General features: G+C 37.8%; 2 protein-coding genes across 2 annotated transcripts; one reads left to right on the plus strand and one right to left on the minus strand.

The window, feature by feature from the left end:
• The first annotated feature begins 229 nt into the window (after positions 1-229).
• LOC104111598 (F-box protein At1g47056-like) lies at positions 230-2320 on the plus strand. Its single transcript, XM_009621331.4, has one exon. It carries the CDS (start codon positions 500-502, stop codon positions 2150-2152), a length of 1653 nt encoding a protein of 550 aa, XP_009619626.1. The 5' UTR covers positions 230-499; the 3' UTR covers positions 2153-2320.
• Positions 2321-4071: 1751 nt separating this feature from the next.
• Positions 4072-11051, minus strand: LOC104111597 (phosphatidylinositol 3,4,5-trisphosphate 3-phosphatase and protein-tyrosine-phosphatase PTEN2A-like). The gene is made up of 13 exons (XM_009621330.4): positions 10750-11051; positions 9477-9903; positions 9129-9230; positions 8984-9040; positions 8296-8361; positions 6585-6761; positions 6402-6488; positions 6253-6317; positions 6102-6178; positions 5800-5846; positions 5528-5658; positions 5168-5237; positions 4072-5002 (listed from the first exon to the last, which is right to left on the minus strand). The coding sequence occupies exons 2-13, from the start codon at positions 9900-9902 to the stop codon at positions 4499-4501; spliced, it is 1809 nt and encodes a 602-aa protein (XP_009619625.1). The 5' UTR covers position 9903; positions 10750-11051; the 3' UTR covers positions 4072-4498.
• Positions 11052-27312: the final 16261 nt, after the last annotated feature.

Consider the following 27312-nt stretch of genomic DNA (forward strand, 5'->3'; position numbering starts at 1 on the left):
ATATATGCAAGTTGAACTCGATATTTTTATGATAAAAAATATATAAATTAATTTAACAATCACATATAAGATGCAAGTAAAGCATGTAACGCCTTATTCCAACTCGAAATTGACACAGCAAACACTGATCTGCTACGTCTTTAAACACTATTCCCCCAAAATAAATTACATGTGCAAAAAGAAGAGTAGACAAAGAAGAAGTATAAAAGGGTATTTTGGTCCATATAATTTCTTCTACCAACTGGATATTCCAATATTATTAGTCGGCCATTGACGATATTGACGAGGACGCGCACATTTCCTCTATAGCTCCTCTTCTTCTTCTTCCTCCTCCTCCTCTCTTTCAATATTCCACCCTTTTAACCCAGTCAAATGTCAACCTCTCTCTTATTACTCTTCCTATATTAAACATCTCCCTTTTTCCAATCTTCAATTCCTGCAGCGCAATCCATTTCGAATCCTAAATCTCTCAGTTTCCCTCTTCTCTCATTCAAGCAAAATGGGCCAATATTCATCGACCCAATGTGGTGGTGGACCGAAAAACCGTAACCGTAACCTTCACCCGAGCCCACTTCCCAACCACCACCGTTCCACCTCCGATTCTGGTTTTTTCTCCCTCATGAATTCAGATGAAGATGAATCAATCATCCCCTCGGATTTCGAAAACCCAGATTACACATATGAGCTTCCCGATGAATGTTTAGCTTTAATTTTCCAGTGCCTGAGCTCCGGCGACCGGAAGAAATGTTCCCTCGTGTGCCAGAGATGGCTTTTAGTGGAGGGTCAAAGCCGTCACCGCCTTTCCCTCAACGCAAAAGCTGAGTTCCTCCCTCATATCCCCACCGTCTTCTCTCGTTTCGATTCTGTTACGAAACTCGCCCTCCGATGTGATCGTAAATCCGTGAGCATAAATGATGAAGCTTTGACCCTTATCTCCCTCCGTTGCGTTAACCTCACGCGCCTAAAGCTGCGTGGCTGCCGTGATGTTACCGATGTGGGTATGTCTGCTTTTGCAAAGAATTGTAAGAGTTTGAAGAAATTCTCATGTGGGTCTTGCATGTTTGGAGCCAAAGGTATGAATGCTTTGCTTGATCACTGTTCTACCCTTGAGGAATTATCTGTGAAGCGCCTACGTGGCATCAATGATGGGTTTGCAGCTGACCCAATTGGCCCTGGAGCTGCGGCTTCATCGCTTAAATCTATATGTTTGAAAGAGCTTTATAATGGCCAGTGCTTTGAGCCTTTGATTATTGGGTCCAAGAATTTGAGGACTTTGAAGTTGTTGCGTTGTTTAGGTGATTGGGATAGGCTTTTTGAGACAATTGGGAGTAGGGAAAATCATGTTGCTGAGATTCATTTGGAGAGGCTTCAAGTGAGTGATACTGGGCTTAACGCGATATCTAATTGTCCAAATTTGGAGATTTTGCATTTGGTAAAAACGCCCGAATGCACGGATGCTGGTGTTGTAGCAGTGGCTAGGAAATGTAAGTTATTGAGGAAGCTTCACATTGATGGATGGAGGACTAATAGAATAGGAGATGAGGGTTTAGTTGCAATTGCTGAGAATAGTTTGAATCTCAAAGAATTGGTGCTTATTGGTCTGAATCCTACGTCGCCTAGTTTGTTGGCGATAGCTTCGAATTGTCAAAAGTTAGAAAGATTGGCACTTTGTGGCAGTGACACTATTGGAGATCCTGAAGTATCTTGTATTGCCACGAAATGTATGGCCTTGAAGAAGCTGTGTATCAAGGGATGTGAAGTGACGGATGAAGGGATTGAGTCTTTCGCTTGGGGGTGTCCGAATTTGGTGAAAATTAAGGTTAAGAAGTGCAAGCATGTTACAGGTGATGTTGCAGATTGGTTGAGAGCTAGGAGGCGATCGCTAGCAGTGAATCTTGATGTCGGGGAAGTTGATGTTGAACCTGTGGATGGTAGTGCAAGTGATGGTGGAGCACTAGAAGATGCAGTAGAGTTTCAACCTATAGCGAATACACTGCCCATTATTGGTGCCGCTGATATTCCGTCGACAAGCAACGTAGGTCGATCAGCAGCAGCTAAGTCATGGTTTGGGTTTTTTGGAGGAAGAGGCCTAGTGGCGTGCACTCTCCGCAGGTTGTCAAATGGTAATGGTGATTCCAATGAGAGCTTATGAATATTGTGAACAAAAGTTAAAACAGAAAAATCATACTGTTCGTATTGTTAGCTGTAATTGGTCATACAATGATCCACTCTCAACTTTTCTCATTCATTCCTTTTAATTTTGTATTTGCAGTGTTCAATACAATGTGCAGATATACATCTCACTTCCCATTCTGATGAACTTTAGTTTGATTTTGTTTAACTTTAATGTGTATGATAATGACTAGATCAAAGTTGGATGATAAAAGCTAGTAACCTGCAAAGCAAATTCTCCCTCAACAGGCATTGGAAGTCCTGGTCTTATTTTTAGTGTCTGCTGTGCTAGATATAAACTTTGTGTTAAGGTGAAAATTTGAGGAGGATTTGATAAAGATATTGCTTCATTAGTTGCTTCTGGATAAAGATTTTTCAGCTACGTAAGTAGCATTGTCTATTTATGATCTGTGACTCTCTGAAGATGTGTTGGTTAAGTAGATGTATGCCATCTTTCCCTATTCGATGTTGATGATGTTGTATCTTATACCTGTGCTCCACGTAACTCCTCGGCGGAAGAAGCATGTGCAATTTTAACCAAGCTTTGTTTTTTTTCTGTGTTGACATGTTGATTGCTAATGCTTAATCCTATGCTAAAACACAATATTGCTATCTAGGACTGCGGGAAATCAACGTTCATAATTCTAACGGAGAAAAAAAGTTAGGTGATTTATTCATTTGTCTAAATCTTGGTGAACATAGTTACTTTGGTATTTTTGGTAGTAGAAGCTAGTACATACTTGGTATTTGGTAATACTTGGTAGAGTGAAGTTTTGGGACTCAAAATGAAAAGGCTGTTTCAGCTGGAGGATAAGTAGTCAAAGTAGTTTAAAGTTTAAACTATCTGCAAATTGAAGTTAATTGCTACTATAAAGAAGGATGAACTAGCAAAATTAAGAGTATTGACTTTGACGAAGGCCAACAAATATTCTGTCATTTAGTATGTGATTGACTTAGTTATTAATGGATGATCAAGTTTGAATGAAAAGAAACGGTCTAAAAAATGCGTCTGTACCAGTTGAGGGTCTTGGTCGTCTTTGAGGCGGACATGCTTAAAAAAATTGCATTTGAATCCTATCAAATTTAAATAGTCTCTAAGGGAAACGGATTACTATATTCTGCTCCTTTTACAAATTTTATATGCTATACGATTACGAGCCAGCAACTTTTCCTCTACATCAACAAGTTAGTAAATATGCTAAAATTCCGTCTTTGGGTAACAAATATAGTAAAGAGAAAAAATGAAATAAAAAAAATCAAGCAGAAGAATGACTAAAAATGCTTATTGCCTGTGCAGATATTGTGACTGACTTTCAAAATAAAGCCTAGAGGTTGAGAGGCAATTACATTAAGCATCTACGGTATTTGGATTTGGGGGGGGTTGACACTGTAGGTTAAGAGCATCCTACCTCTTTTTCTTTTATGGCTCTCACTGTCTCTATATTTAACAGATTTTTAAGAAGCTTCGAATATTGTACTTATGTGCAAACAGAAACTTCCTTGTTTTTGACTTGAATAGTAAACCAACTGTTTTGGTTTTTTCTGTCTACATAAGGGCCCTGATGAAGCTTGAATAATTAATTTGAACCTTTCAAATTATATGCAACTTTTCTCTAGCTCACAATATACACAGAAACACGTCTCTTCTCAACTTGATACAGGTATTACTGAAGATTTGTTTGTTCATAAGATAGCCCCCGAAGATTATTCGCAACAGCTTAAGCCAATATAAAGATATTTCGAGGTAAAGAAATCCTTGAATGAGCAAAGAAACGGAGGACATGATACCAATATACAGCTTGAAGATACTACTGCAGATTCAAATTATTATGAGATTCACTTAAAACTTAAAAAGTGATTGAAAAACTAAAAGACTGAAAGACAAAGGAGGTAAAGAACTTTGCAACTCGAACAAAATAACTATATTATTCTTATGAGAAAACAAAGATTCGGACTGCCCAGGGGATTTTACAAGGATCAAATATTGACATCTAAAGCCCCATGCTCCATAAAGGTCAAAGAGCTAGCCATCTTTCTAATAACTTAGAGCTACTTCTTTGAAATTGCCAACAACAAGTTGGATTTTGTGATAAATTAGGCATAAGAATCTGACAGGTCAAACGTCTACCGTGAAATAAATCAAAATAGCTAAGAAAATGGTGGAAAGCATCAGCTTAAGAATATCTGTAAATTCTAAAAGCTCCACCAACTTCAAAAGAAATAAGGGAGAGAAACTGAAAGGAAAATGTTAAAAATTATATTTGCGTCGACTTTTTTCCTTTTCTATTGTTGATTCATTCTCTTCACTTGTGATGAATTTTCTTGCTTATTCACTTTCATAATCGTCATCGTCTCCGAAACTGAACACAGATGCATCTGCTGCAATGGCCTTAATATCACTTGAGCCCAGATTTGGAATGGCAGCTCTCTCAACTGTCTCGTCCTTGATCTCGCTTGCACCACTTTTAGGATCACTGCTCCGAAGAGAAAGTTGTTCGGCATTATGTGTTAGATTGGCAATCTGCTCCTTTTGGGAGCCAGAATCAACACCCGCAGCAGCAGTTTGTGAAGCACTTGTCCGACTTTTTGTACTGGAAGGTGCAGCTTCCTCCCCGTCACTATCTGAAAATACATCATCACCACGGTTTTGGCCCCCCGATACCGTGTTTTTGTTCAAATTACCTTTAATTCGTTCACTGGATGAAGAACTGTTTCCTTGTCTTGGGTCCTTTCCTTTGGCGGCACCATCAGCCTTGGACTTTTCTGGAACACTTCCATCATAATCTACCATCACAATCTCAACTTGGAATCCAGGAGATGGTAGTTTCCTCTGAAAAGATACATATAGAAAGTGAAAGAAGATGCAAATCCAATTAGAGCCTAGATGAAGGTAGAATGCTATTCCATGGGAAAAGAATGGATCTTCAGAAAGGATATTGAGTCAGACTCTTAATCATAACAAAGTAGTACTACAGATGACAAGCATATCAATTACCTTATCAAAGCCATCCAATTCCGAGACACCTAAAATCAGTCTGTTTTCCATCATTGACGTGTTTAACCAGCTGCAATGGAAATAGGATGAAATTCTTATGTGTCCGAAAGAACTATTCAGCTAACATTTTCACTTGCATGTTCCTCTTCTCACAAGGAGTTGCCATGGGTAGTGCTAGGAAGAACAGAACATTTCATTATTGATTACTACAGAAGTTCCTCTAACACCCCCCCCCCCCCCCCCCCCATTTTTTTGGTTAGTGTCCGGTTCTCACTACTTTTAGATTACAATAAAAATAGATCCTTGAATGGCATGCACAGATATAAGAAATACTGAAAAGAAAAAGGATCAATTGCAAACCAGTAGAAATCTCCTTGGCGATCATGAAAATAGATCTTGAAGTCGCCTGCCAATTCAGTTAGACCAGGTTCACCTGGTAGAGCAAAAACCATAATTCCTTTTCTTTGTGTTCGTATCCAAAAATCTTCAGGCTGCAATAACCAACATACAACAAATAAATAAGATATATCACAAGGGGACAAATACTTTGAAACTGAAAATATCTTTTTAAATTAATTTAAGCACGGTTTACAATTAAGCAAGAGTCATACACAGAGATTGAACTAATTTACCATAAGGTCCTTAGTCTTCGGATGCTTTTTTGTTGAAAACAGGATGCCTGCAGAAAGTACAACATCAAGATCATGCTGGATTCTTAGCAAGGTGATGGGATAAGATGCATCCTACTTGGTAAAAGCATCAATAAAAGCATGCTAGCTCAAATAGGATCTGATTCACGAAGCATTTCGACAAATACAAGGTGTAGCATTGAACAACTCAGCCTTTTAAAGTAGAAGAACACAAAGTAGCCACTTGATTATAAGGCGATTATAGATGGATGTTATTTTGCCAATATTGTGTGCAGAAAACCTACCACTGTGACTAGATATTGTAATTGAGGGCCTTATCCAGGATGAACACTTGTGGAATCGAAATCCTCTCAGCATGCACCTGCAGCATGGTAACTGCTTAATTACTTCTTGAAGATCAGACAAAGAATTAACTATAGTTAACAAGAAAAGTACCTACGTCCAGGCGGAGTTTCACCACCGAATTGAGTCAAGATGCGCTCAAAATATTTTACATACCTCTAGGAAAAGCACAAAAGTCATTAGCTAGATCAATGAAATAAATGGCTGTAAATCAATATGTTTCATTGGAGGCGATGACTAACAATCTGACTTGGAAGAATAAGGGCCTTCCCATCTACACATCTTTTTTGGTTATAGTAGTTGATGCATTCCTCAGCTGTTGGGAAAAACTGAATAGTAAAAAGGGTAAAACAATAAGTGTGAATGGGAGAAACTAGCCAAAGTTTCAGCCTGCATGCAAGTATTTTCCATGTACAAGGTCTCACCTTCAAGAATAGAAGGAGGCTACAAATCATAAGCCCTGTCCTAGCCATTCCAGCTTTACAGTGTACAACTACCACATTTAGAATGTCCTCCTTCAACCACGAATATGCACTTTGGCAAAACAGTTTAATAAGATGAATTGGCGGGCAGTTGTGATCATCAAATGGGAAAGATGCAACCTGTTCATATTCAACATTATACAACTGCAAAATGTTCAAGACTTTTACACTTGCGCAAATTCTTCAAAGAAAATCTCAAAATGAAAAGGTACTCATCAAAATCCTTCCAGAAAAAAAATTTCTCCACTTTGAGGCTCTGCAATCCCGAAAATGAACTAGTACAAAATAAAGTTTTAGGTGAGGGTATCATATCAGCAATGGTTCCACTATCAGCCATCTATTTTAGGTTTCTGATTTAACTACATGCAGATTAGAATGTGTTGTCTGCCTATGTTACACGGACTCTCCAAAAATGTCACTGGGTGCGTGCCGGATCCTCCAAAAGCAATGTATATTGGGAGGATCCGACATGGGAGCAGTGGCATTTTGGAGAGTCTACTCAACATAGTTGCCTGCAAATCTAAACACATTGAATATGTGGGGCACTGGATCTAGCCCAAGCATCCAACTGGTTTAGAAGCATGAACCGGACGTTTGGATCAAACAAATTCTCTAAAGGTGGATCGCAGCAGTCTTTTAGCTTATTAGTCAGGTTGAGTTTATTTGGGATTCTTGTTTCCTAGTTGTTTTTTAGGATTCATCCAGTGCTACTAGTGAGCATTTGGACCCATAAAAGCGAAGGAGCTTTTCGTAATAGGCGAGCCCAGGTACCCAAAAAACCTTGATATTTCATTACTCCAAAATTCGTACCAATCTCGTTTATGAATGTTATGATGGCCAGGACTCTTTCCAGGCTGCTCTCAAGGCAGGTGTTTGAGACTAATCTTTCGCATTCACGTAATTTAAGTAACTTCTTGAACCTGTGATTGACTGAGTAATGAATGTTCAAGTAACATGTCCTTTTCTCGCGCTAAATCTACGAATAGTAGCATAACATCAAGATGTTAAATATCATTGGTGAGGATTCTTGGTGAATTTGACGAGATGAATATCATCCACAGATACTAACGCTATAATTTGATGTCTTACGTGATATTTTTTACAACAAATTAAGAAAGCTGGCTAAGTGACACTGCAGAATAGTTCGGCTCTAACTTTATAATTGATAAAGTCATAAAACAGAGAGATAAATAAGATAAGAATAAAGAAAATAAAACAGTAATATCGATATCTTTTGTAATTTTTTGGTTGTTCCATTGAAGCTAAACAGCATTGCTTTCACCAGCAACAGGGGAAGTGTCCTGCTAGAAGCTTTCTACTAATCAGTGTGAAGGATGGATACATCTTTAGAAGCATAGATTTCTACATTCAGAGAAATGTTGACCAGGTTAATATTCTAGTAGTTGAAACAAACCCAATTAAAGAAAGCTGCCAGACAGGTACATGATAATAAAACAAAAAATACGTCAGATTTAATCAGCAAGACATTCCTGTATGCCTTGAAAAGGATAATTCTAAGTACGTATGGCATTTTGCAATGAGCACATATCATAAGATTTTACGAGAAAAGAACTAACAGAGATCTAGTTATCCGCTCTAAACCTCAAATATGATGGAATAAAAAATTTAATTTATAGAAGGAAGAAATTTGCACCTTTCCCCCAAATAGTGAAGCATCGTACAATCTCTCTGAACAAAGATTATAAACTTTGTACTTTCCCTGCATTCCAGGAGAGATGAAATTGCAGTAAGAGATAAGAAATGAAAAGAATATAATAAGCCATCAGTAATATATTTAAACACCTATAAGGCTATAGCTGCATTACATTCAAATAGACAGAGAGTTAACTTATCATGCACATCTGCTGTCCAATTCCCAAATTTTCACTTAGGAAAATTACCAGATCTAAAACAAAATAAAAGGAGTATTATCAACAAATGCACTAGGTATAAGGTGATATATTATCCACTGAATCAGAAAGCCTCCCTATGTCTTGGTCAAAGCTAGAAGACGAAAAAAAGAGCATTTCTCTTTCCATCTCACTCTTTCCTCTAGAAAAAAAAAATGAATAAAGAATACCTATTTTATATTTTCAATCACAACAAACAGCTGTTTTAGTCTTTGGGATACATTGATGGCAACACTCAAATGCTACTACAGTTCTCTTCTTAGAAAGAAACATCATGATGAGCAGTCACTTTTACAGCAACCATGGAGCACTCACTATTCTACAAAACCATAGCTATTGGTATTTCGAGAAGCACAGTTCTTCTAAAACTATAAGATGCACTACAATAGAGTTATTGGGGACAAAGAACTATCAAGTTTTACTCGAAATTACCTTATGATGAGTCTCGAAAAATTTTATCACTTCCTCCATGTGATTTCGGTAGAACCCCTGTATCATTCATCTTATATGTTAGAAAAATGCAGTTTTGGAATAACTGAATAAGTGGAAAATATCCTAAATTATGGGCGATCTTTACCTCAACATATCCAAAGAAACCAGAGCTCATGTCGCCTGCAGGAAAACCCATAGCTATGATATTCTCTGTTATGTAAGTCATATCCAAATCAAATCCACCCTCCTGTTTTATTTAATCACTTTACATCAATAATCAGCTATATCTAAGAAAAGATACAGCAAATATTCAGAGTCATATCCAAATCAAATCCACCCTCCTGTTTTATTTAACCAATTGACTTCGTATCTTATACAAATAAGATTAACTTAAGTGGTAATGTCTAGAGTTGCTAACTAAATGGTGTTGACTTCATATCTTATGCGAATAAGAAAAACTTAAGACAAACAAAGCAGCAACATTCTGATCTACCTGGTATCTTCGCTTGTTCTGAGATACTGCATGTCGTGCCTTAACTTGCACAGCTTTCACAGCATTCAGAGATGTGTCAATTAGCCCTTTAGTGATTGATTCAAACACACCTGATTGTGTGGTTGGTGAGTTGCCTCCAGCACTATCATTTGCCTCAGAAGCTTTCGAAGTGAATGGCAAACCAAGACCACTAGCAAAACGTGAGAATGTAGATGTCCCAGTATCCCCAGTTGCTGACCCCTGCTGCCCGGGCGCTACAGGCTGTGGAAAGTTTAAGGTTTTCGCCCAAGATGATATGGCTGATGTAGGTGACTTAGATGTGTGCTGAGCAGCATTATCTTTCTGGGAAGCAACTGGCTTGGGAGCTTCAGTATCAGAACATTTACTGGAGAGTTGTGGAGATGAACTAGTGGATTCAGATTCCATTCTGGAACCAAACAGAAAAAAAGAATCAGCATTGTGAAGAACCACAGTAACGAATGCAATAGGGCAAGTAATTGTCATCATATGACATGTCTGAAACAAAACAATGATCTCTAGTCATCAATCAATGCTAACCTCGATCTAGAAAGTTTACTAGTGCTGAGGGGATATAACAAACTGTTAACAAATTACAACAGGCTATATTTATTTAATTCAATTTATAATTATTTGTTCTGTTCCTCATTTGGATGTACCCTTATACATATTCAATTAAGAAAATTCAGAACAAAGTATCAAATGTCTTCTTCTTTCCATATCCTAACTTTCTTTGTCCATTCACTTTGCGTTCAATTATACCAGAAATTGTTTGAGGCTAGCTTTTGCATCAAATGGTATCCCAAAAATTTTCAACCTGTTCAAATAACTAATGGTGTACATACACCCAGCTATCACTACACATCATCACAATTGCCACATAGTTATTCCCGACCAGATATAGATAACAAAACGCGCTTATGCAAAGAGCAGCAAAAATTGGAATTTTCAATAGCCTCTGCTGCATATCGTTCAGAAAAATAAAAAATGATTCCTTTTCACATATACGTGCCGGCAGAAAAATTAAAATGCCTCAACCATGCAATTGCTTCTTTAAATGCCTAAAAATGGCATATGGAGCGCCCACATTCTGGACAAAAAGAGAAATACGATTGGCACCTCGCTGGTTCAGAGTGATAAAAATAAGCATGGATCCGAACCTTATGAAATGTTGTGATTCAGAAGAATGACAATGCGGATTGTCAAGTTTAAACGTGAGCAAATATTATTGGAGCAGAGAAATCGGAACACTCACGGAAACTGGAAATCGAACAGAAGCTGGTGCAAGCTCTAATCGCGTAGAAGCTTTGAAGTTTCTTCTGCGGTTGTGTATTTCAAATGAATGCCAGAAATGTGATAGACGCAATCCGAATCGGTTTGTGCATTCAAGGCGGTGCAGAGGTGGTGACCGGCTGCCGGCGTCTAGTGCTGTTGTTGTCGTCGATTTATCCAGATCGGGATCCTTTGTAGTAACTGTATTCAAAGCTGAATAAAATAAATATTTTGATAAATGAGCTCACAGTTTTCCCTCTTCCATCTTCTTAATCGCCTCGTCCTAACTACTATTCCCTCAGTTTCCTAATTTAATAGCACCTGGTAATACGACAATTCTTTCGTGATCTTTCACTTTTTTCACATTTAAGTTACTCTTGTCACAAATTTAATAAGTTAACATTATAATTTTTTTATATTCATTTCGTTCCCTTTTACTTGGCACGGTTTGAATTTTTATGTCACTGATAAATTAATAAATAAAGTGCATAATTTACCTGGTATCTTCGCTTTTTACGCCACTAATATACATATTTTATTGAATTTAAAAAAATAATTTAAAATAAATAATAAATATTATGGATATAACGGCAAAAATAAAATTGCGTGAACGGAGTGAGTAGTTTTTTATCTTAGTTTCCGTGCAAGTCAAAATAATTTGTACGTCGACATCGAGAAAGTATATTTTTAAAGGGTAATTGTTATTGTTATCTTAAAATACTTTAGGGGTAGGACAACGGAAACCATGGGTCACATGACATGCAATTGAATATGCTTTCCAAATTTGAGGAAATGAAAAGTAGAACGAGTAACATTTTTTTGGCTCTAAGTAATTAACTGAGCAATTGAAATTTTCTTATGTGACTAATGACTATATAACATGGAAAAGAAGCCCGTATTTGGGCAGAATTGCAAATGAAAGATCGATCTAGCAAAATAACGTATTACCCGTTCTAGGCTTCTATTCATTTCACATTATTTATCTGTATGTAGCAAGTAAGAGTATTTGATCATTGAAGTTTAGCATATCATCAACCTAATGTCTTCATACTAATTGAAATTGGGTAGTATATAACGTATTTTGATTTTGTGTAGGGGTAAAATCGGGGGCAAAATTTTATCCGATTACCCGATAAGGAAACAAGAGGGAAGCACGATTCGACGCAACAAAATAAGGAGTGAACGATGTATGTGAGATCGGACACAACAAAATAACGGACCCAGACCAAGTAAAGTTTCGAGACCATGTGGAAAGGAGGAACAGTTAGGCATGACAAGTAGGGAGCCGTAATATTCGCCCTCAACTAAATATTACGGCGCGAATCACGTTCGATATCAACTGCGGATCGGCATTTACACCTTATTTAGACTTGTATTAGGACTGAAATTCCCCTACTATATAAAGGGAGAGTTTCTTTTATTTTGACATGTTGTTGACACGCAAATCAAAGCAATAAAAGTTCATTTTTGTTTTCTAGCTGTTATCCAAAGTGTTCTTCAGTTATTCTCTTCTTTAATCGCAACCGAGCTTATATCGAGAGTCCGATCGAAGGCAGAATTTCAGTGTTCAACTTGAGATCAGGCTTGATCATCACATTACGATTGGTTTGATCGTTCATTTTTTTAAAATTTAATTACTTGTTGTTCTTAGATCATTAGTATTAAATTAAATCACGTATCCTTTAAATCGCGTACAAATTTAATTGTTACTCATTTTTTAGGGTAAACAGTTTGACGCTCACCGTGGGGCTATGGATAATAGTGGTGATTTGATACGAATCTCCATAACACACCCTATTTTGCGCTTGTTCTTTGAAGTTTTGATTCCAGGTTAGTCCATGGATGTCAAATTCTTAGTCTGTCTAGTTGAATGTTGACTGATCCACGTCCAATCCGCACTCAATATGTCACGACCCAAAATTTAAAAAAGGCCATGATGGCGTCGGACACCACTGTCAGACAAGCTAACCATAATCAATTAACTTAATTATCCATTTTAGTATTTTTAAAATAATTTTTTTTAATAAAATTGTAGAGATAAAACTCATAGAGTAAATGATAAATATTTTTGCAGCTAAATTTCTAAACAATTCACAACCATTCCCAAAACCCGGTGTCACAAGTGCACGAGCATTTACTAGGGAATTAAAAATAAAATACAGGATCTGTCTAGAATACAAATTAGACAGGAAAAATATAATAACCCCGAAGGAGACTCTGTTAGCTCCGGATCGTAATATAGAATGCAGCTCACCTATGTCCCCACAATTATTAACCACACCTCTGCGCCCACAAGGCTGCTATACATATATGTACCTGCACAATAAAATGTGCAGCAAGTGCAGTATGAATACGAAAACAGCGTATACCCATTAAGTATCAAGCCTAATCTCGAAGTGGTAGAGACGAGATAGCCGACTTTGACACTCACTATGGGTCAATAATAATAATTGGAATAAATTATAATTATTCAAATCAGCATGGTTCACAGAGTTAACAATAATTTTATTCAATTAGTAGAAATAATAAGAATCCTTCAAATGCAACAATTTTCCAATTTATTAATTAAATCATGCGATTTCAATAAAACTTCCAATTTATCAAATAGCTTTACAAGCTGCAATTCAATTTCAACAAATTTTTAATTTATCAATTAGTCTCATTTACATGAATAACAATAATTCCTTAACAAGCAGGAATAATAATTCATTAAATTTCAAAGATTTTTAATTTATCAATTAGTTTCGCAAGCTGAAATAAACTATTAAGGTATCGTGTAATTATTATTATTATGCACGATTTCTGCTGAGGACGTACGGTCCGATCCAGAGTGTCGTGTACACTGCCGAGGGACGTGCGGCACGATCCATAAATGCATCTATCCTGCCGAGGCATTCGGCCCGCTCCACAAGAAAGGAGGACATTTTTTTATGTACCTTCGGAAGAAGAGTATATTTATTATAGGATAAATTCGGGAGGAAGAACAATTTCTTTTGACAATTAATTAATTTAAACATAAAATCACTATCCTTTAATATCTTTATCTAACAATTCACAATATATTTATATATACATATCAATTAATATTAATTAAATAAATAATGTAATTTACACAAGTAATTCATGCTTTGAGTCCTAAACTACCCGAACTTTAGCATTAATAGTAGCTACGTACGGACTCTCGCCACCTCGTGCGTACGTAGCCCCCGCAATTAGCAATAATTATTCAATTTAATCCTTATGGGGTAATTTCTCCCTCACAAGATTAGACAAGAGACTTACCTTATCTCAAAGTCCACTTTTCGATTACCACGTCGCGTTGAATTCTCGATTCGACGCCGAAAAATCCGAAACTATCCAAATATTATACAAAATAATTAATATATGCTAAATGATTCGAAATTTATCTATTAAATAAATTACCTTATACAAAATGGTAAAATTCCTAAAATTTACCCCGGCCCCACATGCTCGGATTCTGAAAATTTTTGGATGAAAACGTTACCCATAATCTCAAGAACTTGAATATATAATTTCTACCCACTTCCATAACTATTTTCGTGGTTAAAATCTTATTTTTATAAAAATCTAGGTTTTTCATCTAAATCATTAATTTCTAAGATTTACTAGTTATAATCTACCTATAATCTATGTATTTAACTCAAGGTGTGTAGAATTAACTTACCTCCAAGTTGTTAGTTGAAATCCCCCTCTCAAAAGCTCTGAAATTGCCCGCAAATGGAGGAAAAATGGGCTCAAAAAATGTCTAAGCTCCGATTTTTAACCATTCTGCCCAACAGTGATTTTCGCATCTGCAGAAGAGGAACCGCACCTGCGGAAAAGCCTTGCAGGTGCGAGTTTTCCCTCGCCTGCCAAGCCTCGCATCTGCGAAAAATGCTCGCACCTGCGCGTTCGCAGGTGCGCCCGAGATTCCGCACCTGCGATGGCAGACCTCCCCTTCTCTTTTTCGCTTTTGCGCATAAACCTCGCATCTGCGAGAGTCGCACTTGCGGCTGTCCAACCGCAGGTGCGAACGTACCAGAAGCAGAAGGCTTCAGCTCTTCTTCAAAATTTCAAAATTGATTTGAGCCTCGTCCAGTTAACACTCGGGGCCTCCGGGGCCTTGCTCGAACATACCAACAGGTTTGAAATCATAAAACGGACTCGTTCGAACTCACGGAACGTGTAAAATAACATCAAATCTAAGAATCATACCCCAAACCAAATTGATTCAAACTTAAAATTTTCAAGTTCTTTAATTTACTTCCAATGCGCCGAAACATACTTAAACTACTCGGAATGACACGAAAATTTACGTGCAAGTCTTAAATCACTATACGGAACTATTCCCAAACTCGAAATTCCAAACGGACTTCAATTACTCAAAATCCTACTCCAAACCAAATTTAAAGAATTTTAAACCTTCAAATAGTTGATTTTTACTATTAAGCGTCAAAACGCTCCCGAGTTATCAAAAACCCGATTCGGACATACAACCAAGTCCAAAATCATCATACGAACCTATTGGAACCGTCAAATCCCGATTCCGGGGTCGTTTTCTAAAAATATTGACCGAAGTCAAAATTGGCCTTTTAAGGTTAACTTAAGGAACCAAGTGTTCTGATTTCAATCTAAATACATCCAAATCCCGAACCAACCATCCCCGCAAGCCATAAATCATTAAAAACACATTCGGGAAGTTTTATTTAGGGGAACAGGATTCTAACAGTCAAAACGACCGGTTGGGTCGTTACATTCTCTCCCACTTAAATATATGTTCGTCCTCGAACGTGCTACGGACTGTTCCAGAGTTGTCCAAAAACACAGTTTAACACTTCGAGCATCTACCCGTGCTACCACACCCAATTGACCACATTAACTCGAGCCAATCTGAAGATTCTCCCCTTTGTTTAGGCGATTAAGCCTTAGAGCCCAATTCTAACATCCAAAATTCTCCACCATGCATGTTTCCAACCTACGAACACCGTATCAATCACTACACGATGCACCAATACAGGGTTGCATACCTTGGTTGAATTTAGACCATGCACCGCACCATTCACATGATCATAATATCATCCTCCGATAATAATAGCCGAAATTCCATGAATCTGATGTTCACAACACACCTCATGATACATATAATTCCTGTTCCAACTCTTGATCTACTTCCACGATGGAAGAAATGTGTAGAAATTCATAACCAACTGCTGAGTCAACAAATTATTGAGTTTCTCCTTCTAACAAGAACCATTTGCCTCATTATGGACCAAATAATGGTATTTGCTCTTTATTATACTTCATATAATCCGATCGTACTGATCCCGGATCCAATAACCTCGTCTCACTTAGTATAAGCTGCTTAGGAAATAAACCACCTCAGACATGACAAAAAGTCTCATATGATGCCACAATGATCTAATAAGCTACGGACTCGATTGCGATACATAAGGAAAACAGACTATGGAAAGGATTACTCAACCCACGTGACTAATTAAACAACTGAAAAAGTATCATGAACCTTCCTCAGAAAATGGGACACAAAACACACAAAATAGAATATAGGGAACTGTACTCAACATCAAACTGTTGCGGCGTGCAACCCGATCCGCACAAAAAGAATCTATAAAAAAAAATACTTACCGAGCTAGAATGCTCATTACTACAAAATATCAGAATATCAGACACAAGCACGCTCAGTGCATAATATCATCCCTGGAAGGACCGACATTGCCATATGCTACAAAACTCAAGCACAACTAAGGTGCGATATATGATCTGAATCTCGAGAGACATCCTGCTCACACAACACTATCTCTACGCGGAACCTTAACACATAAGAATTTTATCAAGCCGTTTCATAACTCACACGGCACAATATAGTATTACATGAAATAACCAACGACGAAACGACATCCAACGTCCGAATACTCCTTCATAGGGAGCTTTTATGCTGAAATGAACACATCCGGCCTGATATAGAGCCTGTATTCATATTTAAATCCATCCACAGACCTCTAGCCAATTCTGATCGCACCGTACTAGGATAATAACCTTTCAGGGATCTATAATAACCCTTTTTCCCATAACACACAAAAATAGACGTCATAATCGGAACAAACTTCCACAGTCCACAACCAAATGAACCGAGTTCCCTCCAGGCATAAATTCTCGAATCAATGATATTACCACAATCTTCATACTTGGTTTCAATCTTCACTCAATCAAGTGACTACATGTCACTCTTACACAATCTTTCCGTGAGACACACCCCCACGACCTTCCGCACCAGGTAACAAGTCCGCACATCCATGCTACCGGTTACACTAATGTTGTAAAGCATATCAAGAATCCACAAATCAATACACAAGGTCTCTTACACTTGACATCGACCTTAGATGATGCCAAAAACAATACCATCTTACTTTAAACATCTAAATCCTTTTCCTGCTCATCCGAGCTCATGACATCCTTATCATCACCGAACCGAAATCTTGAATCCTTAACTTTCGAATTCCATGCTACTTAGTGCACTTAATCATGCAAATGTGCAGGAGTACAAGAATTCCATCATAACTCCCGAACCACTAATAGGGTAAACACTTCATCATATCGAAACCTTCTTCTTAACTCATTTCAAGAGAACCATTGCAACACGTGACTGAATTCCCATATCCGTAGAAAATACCGGCCTCAGGTAGTGGTCTAAACCACCATAACTCTTCTGGGATCCCTCTACACATAACATGTCATAATACTTGAATTCCTCCAAATAAAATCAATTGCGGCGACCGTCAAGCCTCGCACGTACCGCTACAAATCACACGCATAATTCAATGCGCTGAAGAAATTGATTGTTGCCACCATCATGCCGATTCAACCACTGTTAGCCGACCCGTTTTTTCTCAATTTATTCTCAACTTACCTTAGAAATAATAATAGCTCCATTCATTACATCACGTACTTAAATCCGCTCTCATCCTGAGTGACCTTATTTCACGAGACCACGCTATTTCAAAACCCACTAATTATCCCATATCCCTTCTTGTGCGCACTTTTTACATCTTCAACCGGTACACCTATTCTGATACTTCTTTTATGAATCCAAATTTATTTTCTTACGTTTCTCTATTGCTACACCACAACCTAAAGATAACGCAGAGTACTCCAAGCCCCGTTTCATAATCTGCTGTAAAAGCTCGATACTCAACCATACTACAGACTCGAGATCCTTAGATACCACACTTTAAATTTTTGAATCCACTAGGACCGTTATTGAGAGTCACTTGCTCTGACTTGTTCCCAAACATGATCAATTCCAAGGCCCTTCTAGCACATGGACACTTTATCAAGGAAACATCCGACTGTTTCACTTTCATGTGCATTACATCTACACGAAGCATAAACTCTGAGTCTTCCAAAAACTTGAATATGAATTGATAAGGCCAAATATGGCACACATTCTCCAAATACTTTGCTCAAATTACCACTGATGTTTTTTTTCCTTAGTTGCAATGACCCACCAATACACTGATAACCAGAAATCGCATAAGTTGACACTACGCAATCCAATCATAGATGGTGGGGCTCTCCCACTTAGCTTGAAGCTACAATTACAAAATTTTGGAATCCACCGAGATTCTTTCTTTATTGTTGACATGATCCTGCACACGCAACTCGCCAAATTTTCTCGAAATTCTTCTATTAACCTTTAATAAACACTCCGAACCACTAGCCACATTTACATATTAAATCTCTTACCGGGTAGCCAGTAGAATTCTTTGCAGAAGCTTCGTCAACACCACGCGACCGCTAACCTGCTTACAGGAGATAACCCACCTATGGAAATTACATGCTGACATATTCCAACGTCGTTGCACTGGGTGCAATTACTACGAAATCAGTAGATCATCCTGAGTCCGAGCTCATTCACCAGCTGCACCAGTCCGTTCACTCCTCATGGATGTCAACTAGAGGTGCGACAATACATTCCAATCCAAAGTCATGTTGTATCCTTATTCATATCAAGCAACTCTCTCCTGTCACACCAAATCTTCCTCAATATAGCAGCCAATATTCCAAATTAAGCCCGTAGACATAGTCACTGTCCACCATGAATCCCAAATCACTTCAAACTTTCCTCTAGCCGTGTAGTCATCCTACCATGTAACCCATATGCTACTTTGTCACTCTCCCACTTTGGTCAAACCCTTCTCCTTTAAGCAACTACTCGACTTCTGTTTTCTTACACTTGGCCTTCTAGGAACTTAACCACCACAAGACACCTTCCACATGTCCTTCTTAATCCTTCGCTGCCCAGTTGTTGCCTTAACTTAAAATCCGTCTCTGTAGCACTTGAACCAATAGCTCGTTACCAGCTTTAAACCTTTCTGACGATCATCCTTCTCGAGACATCAATACTAGAAACGCTGCTTCGATCTTGAATCACTGTACACCGTAATCTCTAATGACTGCTTCCCCTATACCAATTCCTAACACCCCGTCGTGAAGGCGAGTTGAAGAAAACCATAACACCGGCGAACCTTAACGCATTTTACAAGGCGATGACACCACATCAAAATTGAGAACTCTACCACACTCGAAAATATCAAGCTTCGTTACTCCATCAACCCCAAACCTGAACATTCATAGTCCGATTGCCTTTTCTCCGCTGGAATTAAAACATGGAACCTCTGAATCATGTACCGAGAAAACCTTCTTTCAAGTCATTTACTGCCCTGACAGATAGACGGGCATTTTACCATTTCATAAACACTATGCGATAACAATGCACGAATCGTTGTAACAATCAATGCCAAATTTCAAAACCTTAGGTAGTACTGATACTTAACTTGAAATGACAGAGCGACCTTCCACAAGGTGACGACAATAGCCCAATTAATTACACAGGGAGAAGCATCACGCACTACATCTGTAGTACCATTAAAATTTTTTCTCGATCCCCAATTTATAACAAGCGCTTCACGTCGCATAAGATAGAATAGGAAGGAAATGTAGGGATAAGCCTAAAAGGAATCAAATCGCACGATGAGGAATCAAAAAGGGAAATATTCCTAACAGCCCTGTAGCTTGTCGAAGATAAGCACAGACGTCTCCGTACCGATCCACAAGACTCTACTAGATTTGCTCATGACTCGCGAGACCTAAGTGAACCTAGTGCTCTGATACCATATTGTCACGAACCAAAATCCAAAAAAGGCCGTGATGGCGCCGGACACCACTGTCAGGCAAGCCAACCATAATCAATTAACTTAATTACCCATTTTAGTATTTTTGAAATAAAAATTTCTTTAATAAATTTGTAGAGATAAAACTCATAGAGTAAATGATAAATATTTTTGCAGCTAAATTTCTAAACAATTCACAACCATTCCCAAAACCCGGTGTCACAAGTGCACGAGCATTTACTAGGGAATTAAAAATAAAATACAACATCTGTCTAGAATACAAATTAGACTGAAAAAATATAATAACCCTGAAGGAGACTCTGTTAGCTCCGGATCGTAATATAGAATGCAACTCACCTATATCCCCACAATTATTAACCACACCTCTACGCCTACAAGGCTGCTATACATATATGTACCTGCACAATAAAATGTGTAGCAAGTGCAGTATGAGTATGAAAACAACGTATACCCAGTAAGTATCAAGCCTAATCTCGAAGTGGTAGAGACGAGATAGCCGACTTTGACACTCATTATGGGTCAATAATAATAATTGAAATAAATTATAATTATTCAAATAAGCATGGTTCACAGAGTTAACAATAATTTTATTCAATTAGTAGAAATAATAAGAATCCTTCAAATGCAACAATTTTTCAATTTATTAATTAAATCATGTGATTTCAATAAAACTTCCAATTTATCAAATAGCTTTACAAGCTGCAATTCAATTTCAATAAATTTTTAATTTATCAATTAATCTCATTTATAGGAATAACAATAATTCCTTAACAAGCAGGAATAATAATTCATTAAATTTTAAAGATTTTTAATTTATCAATTAGCTTCGCAAGCTGAAATAAACTATTAAGGTATCGTGTAATTATTATTATTAAGCACGATTTCTGCCGAGGACGTACGACCCGATCCAGAGTGTCGTGTACACTGCCGAGGGACGTGCGGCGCGATCCATAGATGCATCTATCCTGCCGAGGCATTCGGCCCGCTCCACAAGAAAGGAGGACATTTTCTTATGTACCTTTGGAAGAAGAGTATATTTATTATAGGATAAATTCGGGAGGAAGAACAATTTCTTTTGACAATTAATTAATTTAAACATAAAATCACCATCCTTTAATATCTTTATCTAATAATTCATAATATATTCATATATACATATTAATTAATATTAATTAAATAAAGAATATAATTTACACAAGTAATTCATGCTTTGAGTCCTAAACTACCCGGACTTTAGCATTAATAGTAGCTACGTACGGACTCTCGCCACCTCGTGCGTACGTAGCCCCCGCAATTAGCAATAATTATTCAATTTAATCCTTATGGGGTAATTTCTCCCTCACAAGATTAGACAAGAGACTTACCTTATCTCAAAGTCCACTTTCCGATTACCACGTCGCGTTGAATTCTCGATTCGACGCCGAAAAATCCGAAACTATCCAAATATTATACAAAATAATTAATATATGCTAAATGATTCGAAATTTATCTATTAAATAAATTACCTTATACAAAATGGTAAAATTCCTAAAATTTACCCCGGGCCCACGTGCTCGGATTCTGAAAATTTTTGGATGAAAACGTTACCCATAATCTCAAGAACTTGAATATATAATTTCTACCCACTTCCATAACTATTTTTGTGGTTAAAATCTCATTTTTATAAAAATTTAGGGTTTTCATCTAAATCTTTGATTTCTAAGATTTACTTGTTATAATCTACCTATAATCTATGTATTTAACTCAAGGTGTGTAGAATTAACTTACCTCCAAGTTGTTAGTTGAAATCCCCCTCTCAAAAGCTCTGAAATCGCCCGGAAATGGAGGAAAAATGGGCTCAAAAAATGTCTGAGCTCCGATTTTTAACCATTATGCCCAACAGTGGTTTTCGCACCTGCGAAAAAGCCTCGCAGGTGCGAATTTTTCCTCGCCTGCCAAGCCTCGCATCTGCGAAAAATGCTCGCACCTGCACGTTCGCAGGTGCTCCCGAGATTCCGCACATGCGATGGCAGACCTCCCCTTCTATTTTTCGTTTCTGCGCATAAACCTCGCATCTGCGAGAGTCGCACCTGTGGCTGTCCAAGCGAATGTGCGAACGTACCAGAAGCAGAAGGCTTCAGCTCTTCTTCAAAATTCCAAAATTGATCTGAGCCTCGTCCGGTTAACACTCGGGGCCTCCGGGGCCCTGCCCGAACATACCAACAGGTTTGAAATCATAAAATGAACTCGCTCGAACTCACAGAACGTGTAAAATAACATCAAATCTAGGAATCATACCCCAAACAAAATTGATTCAAACTTAAAATTTTCAAGTTCTTTAATTTACTTCCAATGCGCCGAAACATACTTAAACTACTCGGAATGACACGAAAATTTGCGTGCAAGTCTTAAATCACTATACGGAACTATTCCCAAACTCGAAATTCCAAAGGGACTTCAATTACTCAAAATCCTACTCCAAACCAAATTTAAAGAATTTTAAACCTTTAAATAGTTAATTTTTACTATTAAGCGTCAAAACGCTCTCGGGTTATCAAAAATCCGATTCGAACATACGCCCAAGTCCAAAATTATCATACGAACCTATTGGAACAATCAAATCCCGATTCCGGGGTCGTTTTCTAAAAAAATTGACCTAAGTCAAGCTTGGCCTTTTAAGGTTAACTTAAGGAACCAAGTGTTCCGATTTCAATCCAAACATATCCAAATTCCGAACCAACCATCCCCGCAAGTCATAAATCATTAAAAACACATTCGGGAAGTTTTATTTAGGAGAACAGGGTTCAAACAGTCAAAACGACCGGTTGGGTCGTTACACAATAGTGAGTGGAAATGATTGTTGGAAGAATAGTACCCAACAAGAGTCGGGGTCGATTTTCATAGGGAGTTTAATATAGGTGTTAGGGTGTGCACTTAATGAGAGTAAATGAAATAATTCAATTGCGCTTCCAAATAAGAAATTTTGTTTTCTACTTCTAAATTAACACTAACAATTGTCAACTAATGAGAAGAAACTAGAAAGCAATTAATTGCTTTTGTTATTTTTATCAAATGGGTAAAAGGCCTAGGGATGAGACCTTCACCTAGGTGTTCGCCTAATGGGTTAAGTACGTTAACACTTGTTTTATTAATCGGGATGTATTATAGCTTTCAACTCTAAGTTACCCACTCAATACCTCTTGGTCATAGAATGATTTTGCCCAATTTGGCTTTCTCAAGCCCAAATGAGTATCAAGCTAAATAGTTGATATGAGCTCAAGTCGGGTTTTTCCTATCTCTAGTTCAAACACTTTAATTAGGCTAGTCAAATCCCCACCTAGCCCAATTTCTTATTAGCCAAATATTCCTAGACTAGGTCCCTCTTTCTCAAGTAAAGACCAAGTCAAAAAGCTATGAATAAATGTTTGCAACCATTAATTCTAAAATTAAAGCATGAACAAGGCTAAATAACAAAAATCCAATCATAAACAAGCATCAAATTAAATACCCATAAGGTTTACACATTAGGGTTGGGTCACAACCCTAGTAAATGTCTAGCTACTCATGGTAGAAAATGAAAAAAACAAAGAAGAGATACTAATTAAATCCCTAATATAAAATTAAAATGACAAACTATGATATTTTTGTCCCAAAAATGATCACAAATTTCTTAAAATAGTAAACTACAACGGCTACAGCTGAGAAAACTTCAAAAATTGACCTAAAAATGTGATTTTTGTCTATTTATAGTGGCCAAAAATTGCTGACAAAAATGCCCCTCGGGAGGTTCTGCGGCTGCACATTTCCATGTGCGGTCCGCATATTGTTTGAATTTGTAGGGAATGGATTCTGCAGTCGCATAATTTGATATGCGGCTGCAATTCAGTTTTTGCAGCTGGACAATTCATGTGCGGTCTGCACTTCAGGCAAAGCTCCAGTCTTGGTCATTTTGCACACTCCTCTGAACCTTTTGAATTCTTGTCAGTGCGGACCATGTTCTGCGGCTGCACAAATTTTGTGCGGTCCGCACTTCTCTACATTCCATCTCTGAGCTTCAGCAATAAATCTGCGTCCGCAAGGAGAATTCTGCAGTCCACACTTCTAGTCCGTTGCGTGATCGCATCCAAATCCACACCTCTAAAAGGTATGAAACGGTCGTTTGCAATTATAGTAACCCAACTAAAGGGTCGGGGTCGAATCCACAGGGAGCTAAGATAGGAGTTAGGGGTATATATTTTAATGCACGTGATTGAATTATCTTGATTTGCACTTCCACAAAAGGTTTGTATGCTATTTCTAATTTAACACTAAAGATTGCAGAATAAAGAAGAAGATTAGGATAATTATATTTGAGCTTTTTCAAATTGATAAAAAGTCTAGGGCTGTGACTATTACCTAGGTGTTTGCCTAATGGGATAAAGACCTTAATGCTTGTTTTGTTGATCGGGGTATATTATATCTATCAAATCTCAATTACCCACTCAATACCTCTCGGTCAGAGAGTGATTTTTCCTAATTTGTCTTTCTCAATACCAAATGGGTATCACACAAAACAGTTGATAAAAGCTCAAGTCGGGTTATTACTATCTCTAGGTTGAACCCTTTAATTGGGTTAATGAATCTCTCGATTTACCCAATTCCTTGTTAGCCAAATTTTTCTAGACTAAGTCTCTCTTTCTCAAGTAGAGATTAAGTCAAATAGGCTTGAATTAATGTTTGCAACCATTAATTCCACAAATTAAAGCATGAACTATACTAAATAATAAATATCCAATCATAAACAAACACTAAATTAGATACCCATAAGGTTCATACACTAGGGTTGGGTCACAACCCTAGTGAAAATCTAGCTACTCATACTTGGGTTTGAAGAAATGAAGAAAAAAGGCTAATTAAACTTACAATGTAAGCTTAAAATAATAAAATCTATTGTAAAATACACCAAAGTGTAGTAAAATTCCAAAAGAGGCAAAGAAAAACGGCTACAGTAATTGCTGATGTCAAAATATGACCTAATTTATTAAAATTCTTCTATTTATACATGTCTGAAAATCTCGGACAAAAATGCCCTTCGGGAGGTTCTGCGGCCGCACAATTCCATGTGTGGTCCGCAGATTTCTTCATCTTGGCAGGAAGTGGTATTTTTGTGGCCACACATTTCTGAAATACGTCCGCGAGGCGAGCTTATACGGTCTGCACAATTATGTTTGCGGTCGCAAGCAAATCTTCTACGGTCCGCACGATTATGTCTGCGACCGCAAAGCACTTCTTGTACGGCCGCACAATTCTTGTGCGGTCCGCAATTCTCAGAGACCTGGGACTTGGAAATTTGCACACTCTCTGATCTTGGATTCTAGCCCAGCTCTTGCGGCCGCACAATTCATGTGCGGTACGCAATTTGCACAAATGTCTGCAGGATGTTTCTTCCTTGTTTACGACCGCAGGTTGAATTCTGCGGTCCGCAATTTCTTCTGCGGACCGCACATTGTGTGCTTCTATGCCCTTTTGTTGCCTTGTGCTTGGACTACTCCTCTTGAGTCAGATTTCATCTCGGGATTCCAACTTACAACATTCCTGCAAGTTTGTACCTTTCATTACTTTCGGGAACACAATTCAATGCTTTTAGACTAAAATAAAAGCTAAAAGGCGCTAATAAGTAGTCAAAATCCCCACTTATCAACTCCCCCAAACTTAAGTCTTTGCTTGTCCTCAAGCAAACAATTTAGTTTCCACCTCCACAAGTTAAGGGTCATTTCAGCAAGTCAAAGGTGAGCTATTCACGTATCAGTTGGGACCAATAATTACCCACACTACTTATATATTATCAACAAGGAGACAAGTTAAACATTCATGCACATATAGTTCTATTGTGACACATGAGTATCAAGAGTTGACTTTACCCATCAAGGACGCTCGCTCTCTCATGTAGGTAATTGTGGATCCTAAACTCTTCCTTCTCTACTCTCCGTTTGCCTAGATCACTTAAGAATTTTAGACACAATCCAAAGATTTATGAAAGTTTCACTCATCTCTCTCAAGAGAATGTCGCAAGTATGACTTCAAGTACCATAGGCTTGCCCCTCATGTAGATCGCCACTAATGTAAGCTCACTCGGTTCGAGATCAAATAGGACTTCTTTCGGGATGTAATGAAGGCTTTTGGATTAGGGTTGGATACAATATGGTTGAGTGGTTATACCTTCCTTAAGCACTCCATCATTCATTTTTTGGCTCACTCTTTGCTAATTCCTTGAGGCACTTTCTTTTCCTTGGGGGCCTAGAGAGACTTAACATCACTCTTTCTTGATCATTACATTCATATTTCTCCATGTTTGGGATCATTGCCTTTCTTTGAATCCCTTCAACTCTTCTACTTCTTCATTTTGTTGCATTTTTCTTTTTGTTCTTTTCTTTTCTTTGCCTTTTCTTCTCATTATTTCTTTTTCTCTTTTTGTGCCTTGATACCCTTTTTCAACTTCCTCGTCTCTTCCCCAAACTTACGTTTTTAGCCATTTGTTTCACATGAGTGTTAAGGAAAGCTCGGGTGCCAAGAGGGGGTCACAATAGAACGGGTAAAGGCTTGTAACATGATTTTCAAATGAGAAAGGCTAAAGGCTCGAAGAGGTTGACTAGGGATGACATCATTGGTAGGCAATAGAAAACTCAAACGGGCCAAGAAAAGCCTACAATCACTTCTCAAGCCAAGCAAAACTTAGGATTTCGCCTTGAAACACATTCGGGGCAAGTTCTAGACCTTTTGCCCGGGTACTTGGACTAACAACAAAGCAACTCACCTCTCACGCAACTGGATTGTTAAAGAGGATAAAGTCGAGGGCCAACACAACGACCATATTCAAGATTGAAAATCACTATGGTTTGATTAAACCACTCGATGGTTGCCTAAGTCAACACAAGAGTCACAAAGTCACTAACTAGAGCTATTCCTTTCAAAAACCTTATTTTTAACTATAAGCATGTAGTTCAGTGTGTTGATACCAAATGAAGCACGATTGACTCTTCGAGCATGACTCAATTAGGTCTTTTTATTCTTTAATACTACTATCATTACCTAAACACAAAACAGACTCATTCCCTTAAGAAGGTTGTCACGCCATCCATCGTTGGGACGAGTCACCCGGTTCACACAGTAACTACCTTTGGAAAGAACCGTGGCATTAAGAAAACCAAAGGCCTATTATCTACTGAAACATAAAAAGAAGCTACTAAATTAAACACTAACTAATAAGAAAACAAACATAAAGAAGCTACAAAGAAGAAACTATCGAAAGCATAACGAATATACATAATGAGAGAGAAAAAGAAGAGATATACATAATGAGAGGAGAAGAATAAAATAAT

Source organism: Nicotiana tomentosiformis, chromosome 2 (assembly GCF_000390325.3).
Source record: "Nicotiana tomentosiformis chromosome 2, ASM39032v3, whole genome shotgun sequence".
Lineage (NCBI taxonomy): Eukaryota > Viridiplantae > Streptophyta > Magnoliopsida > Solanales > Solanaceae > Nicotiana > Nicotiana tomentosiformis.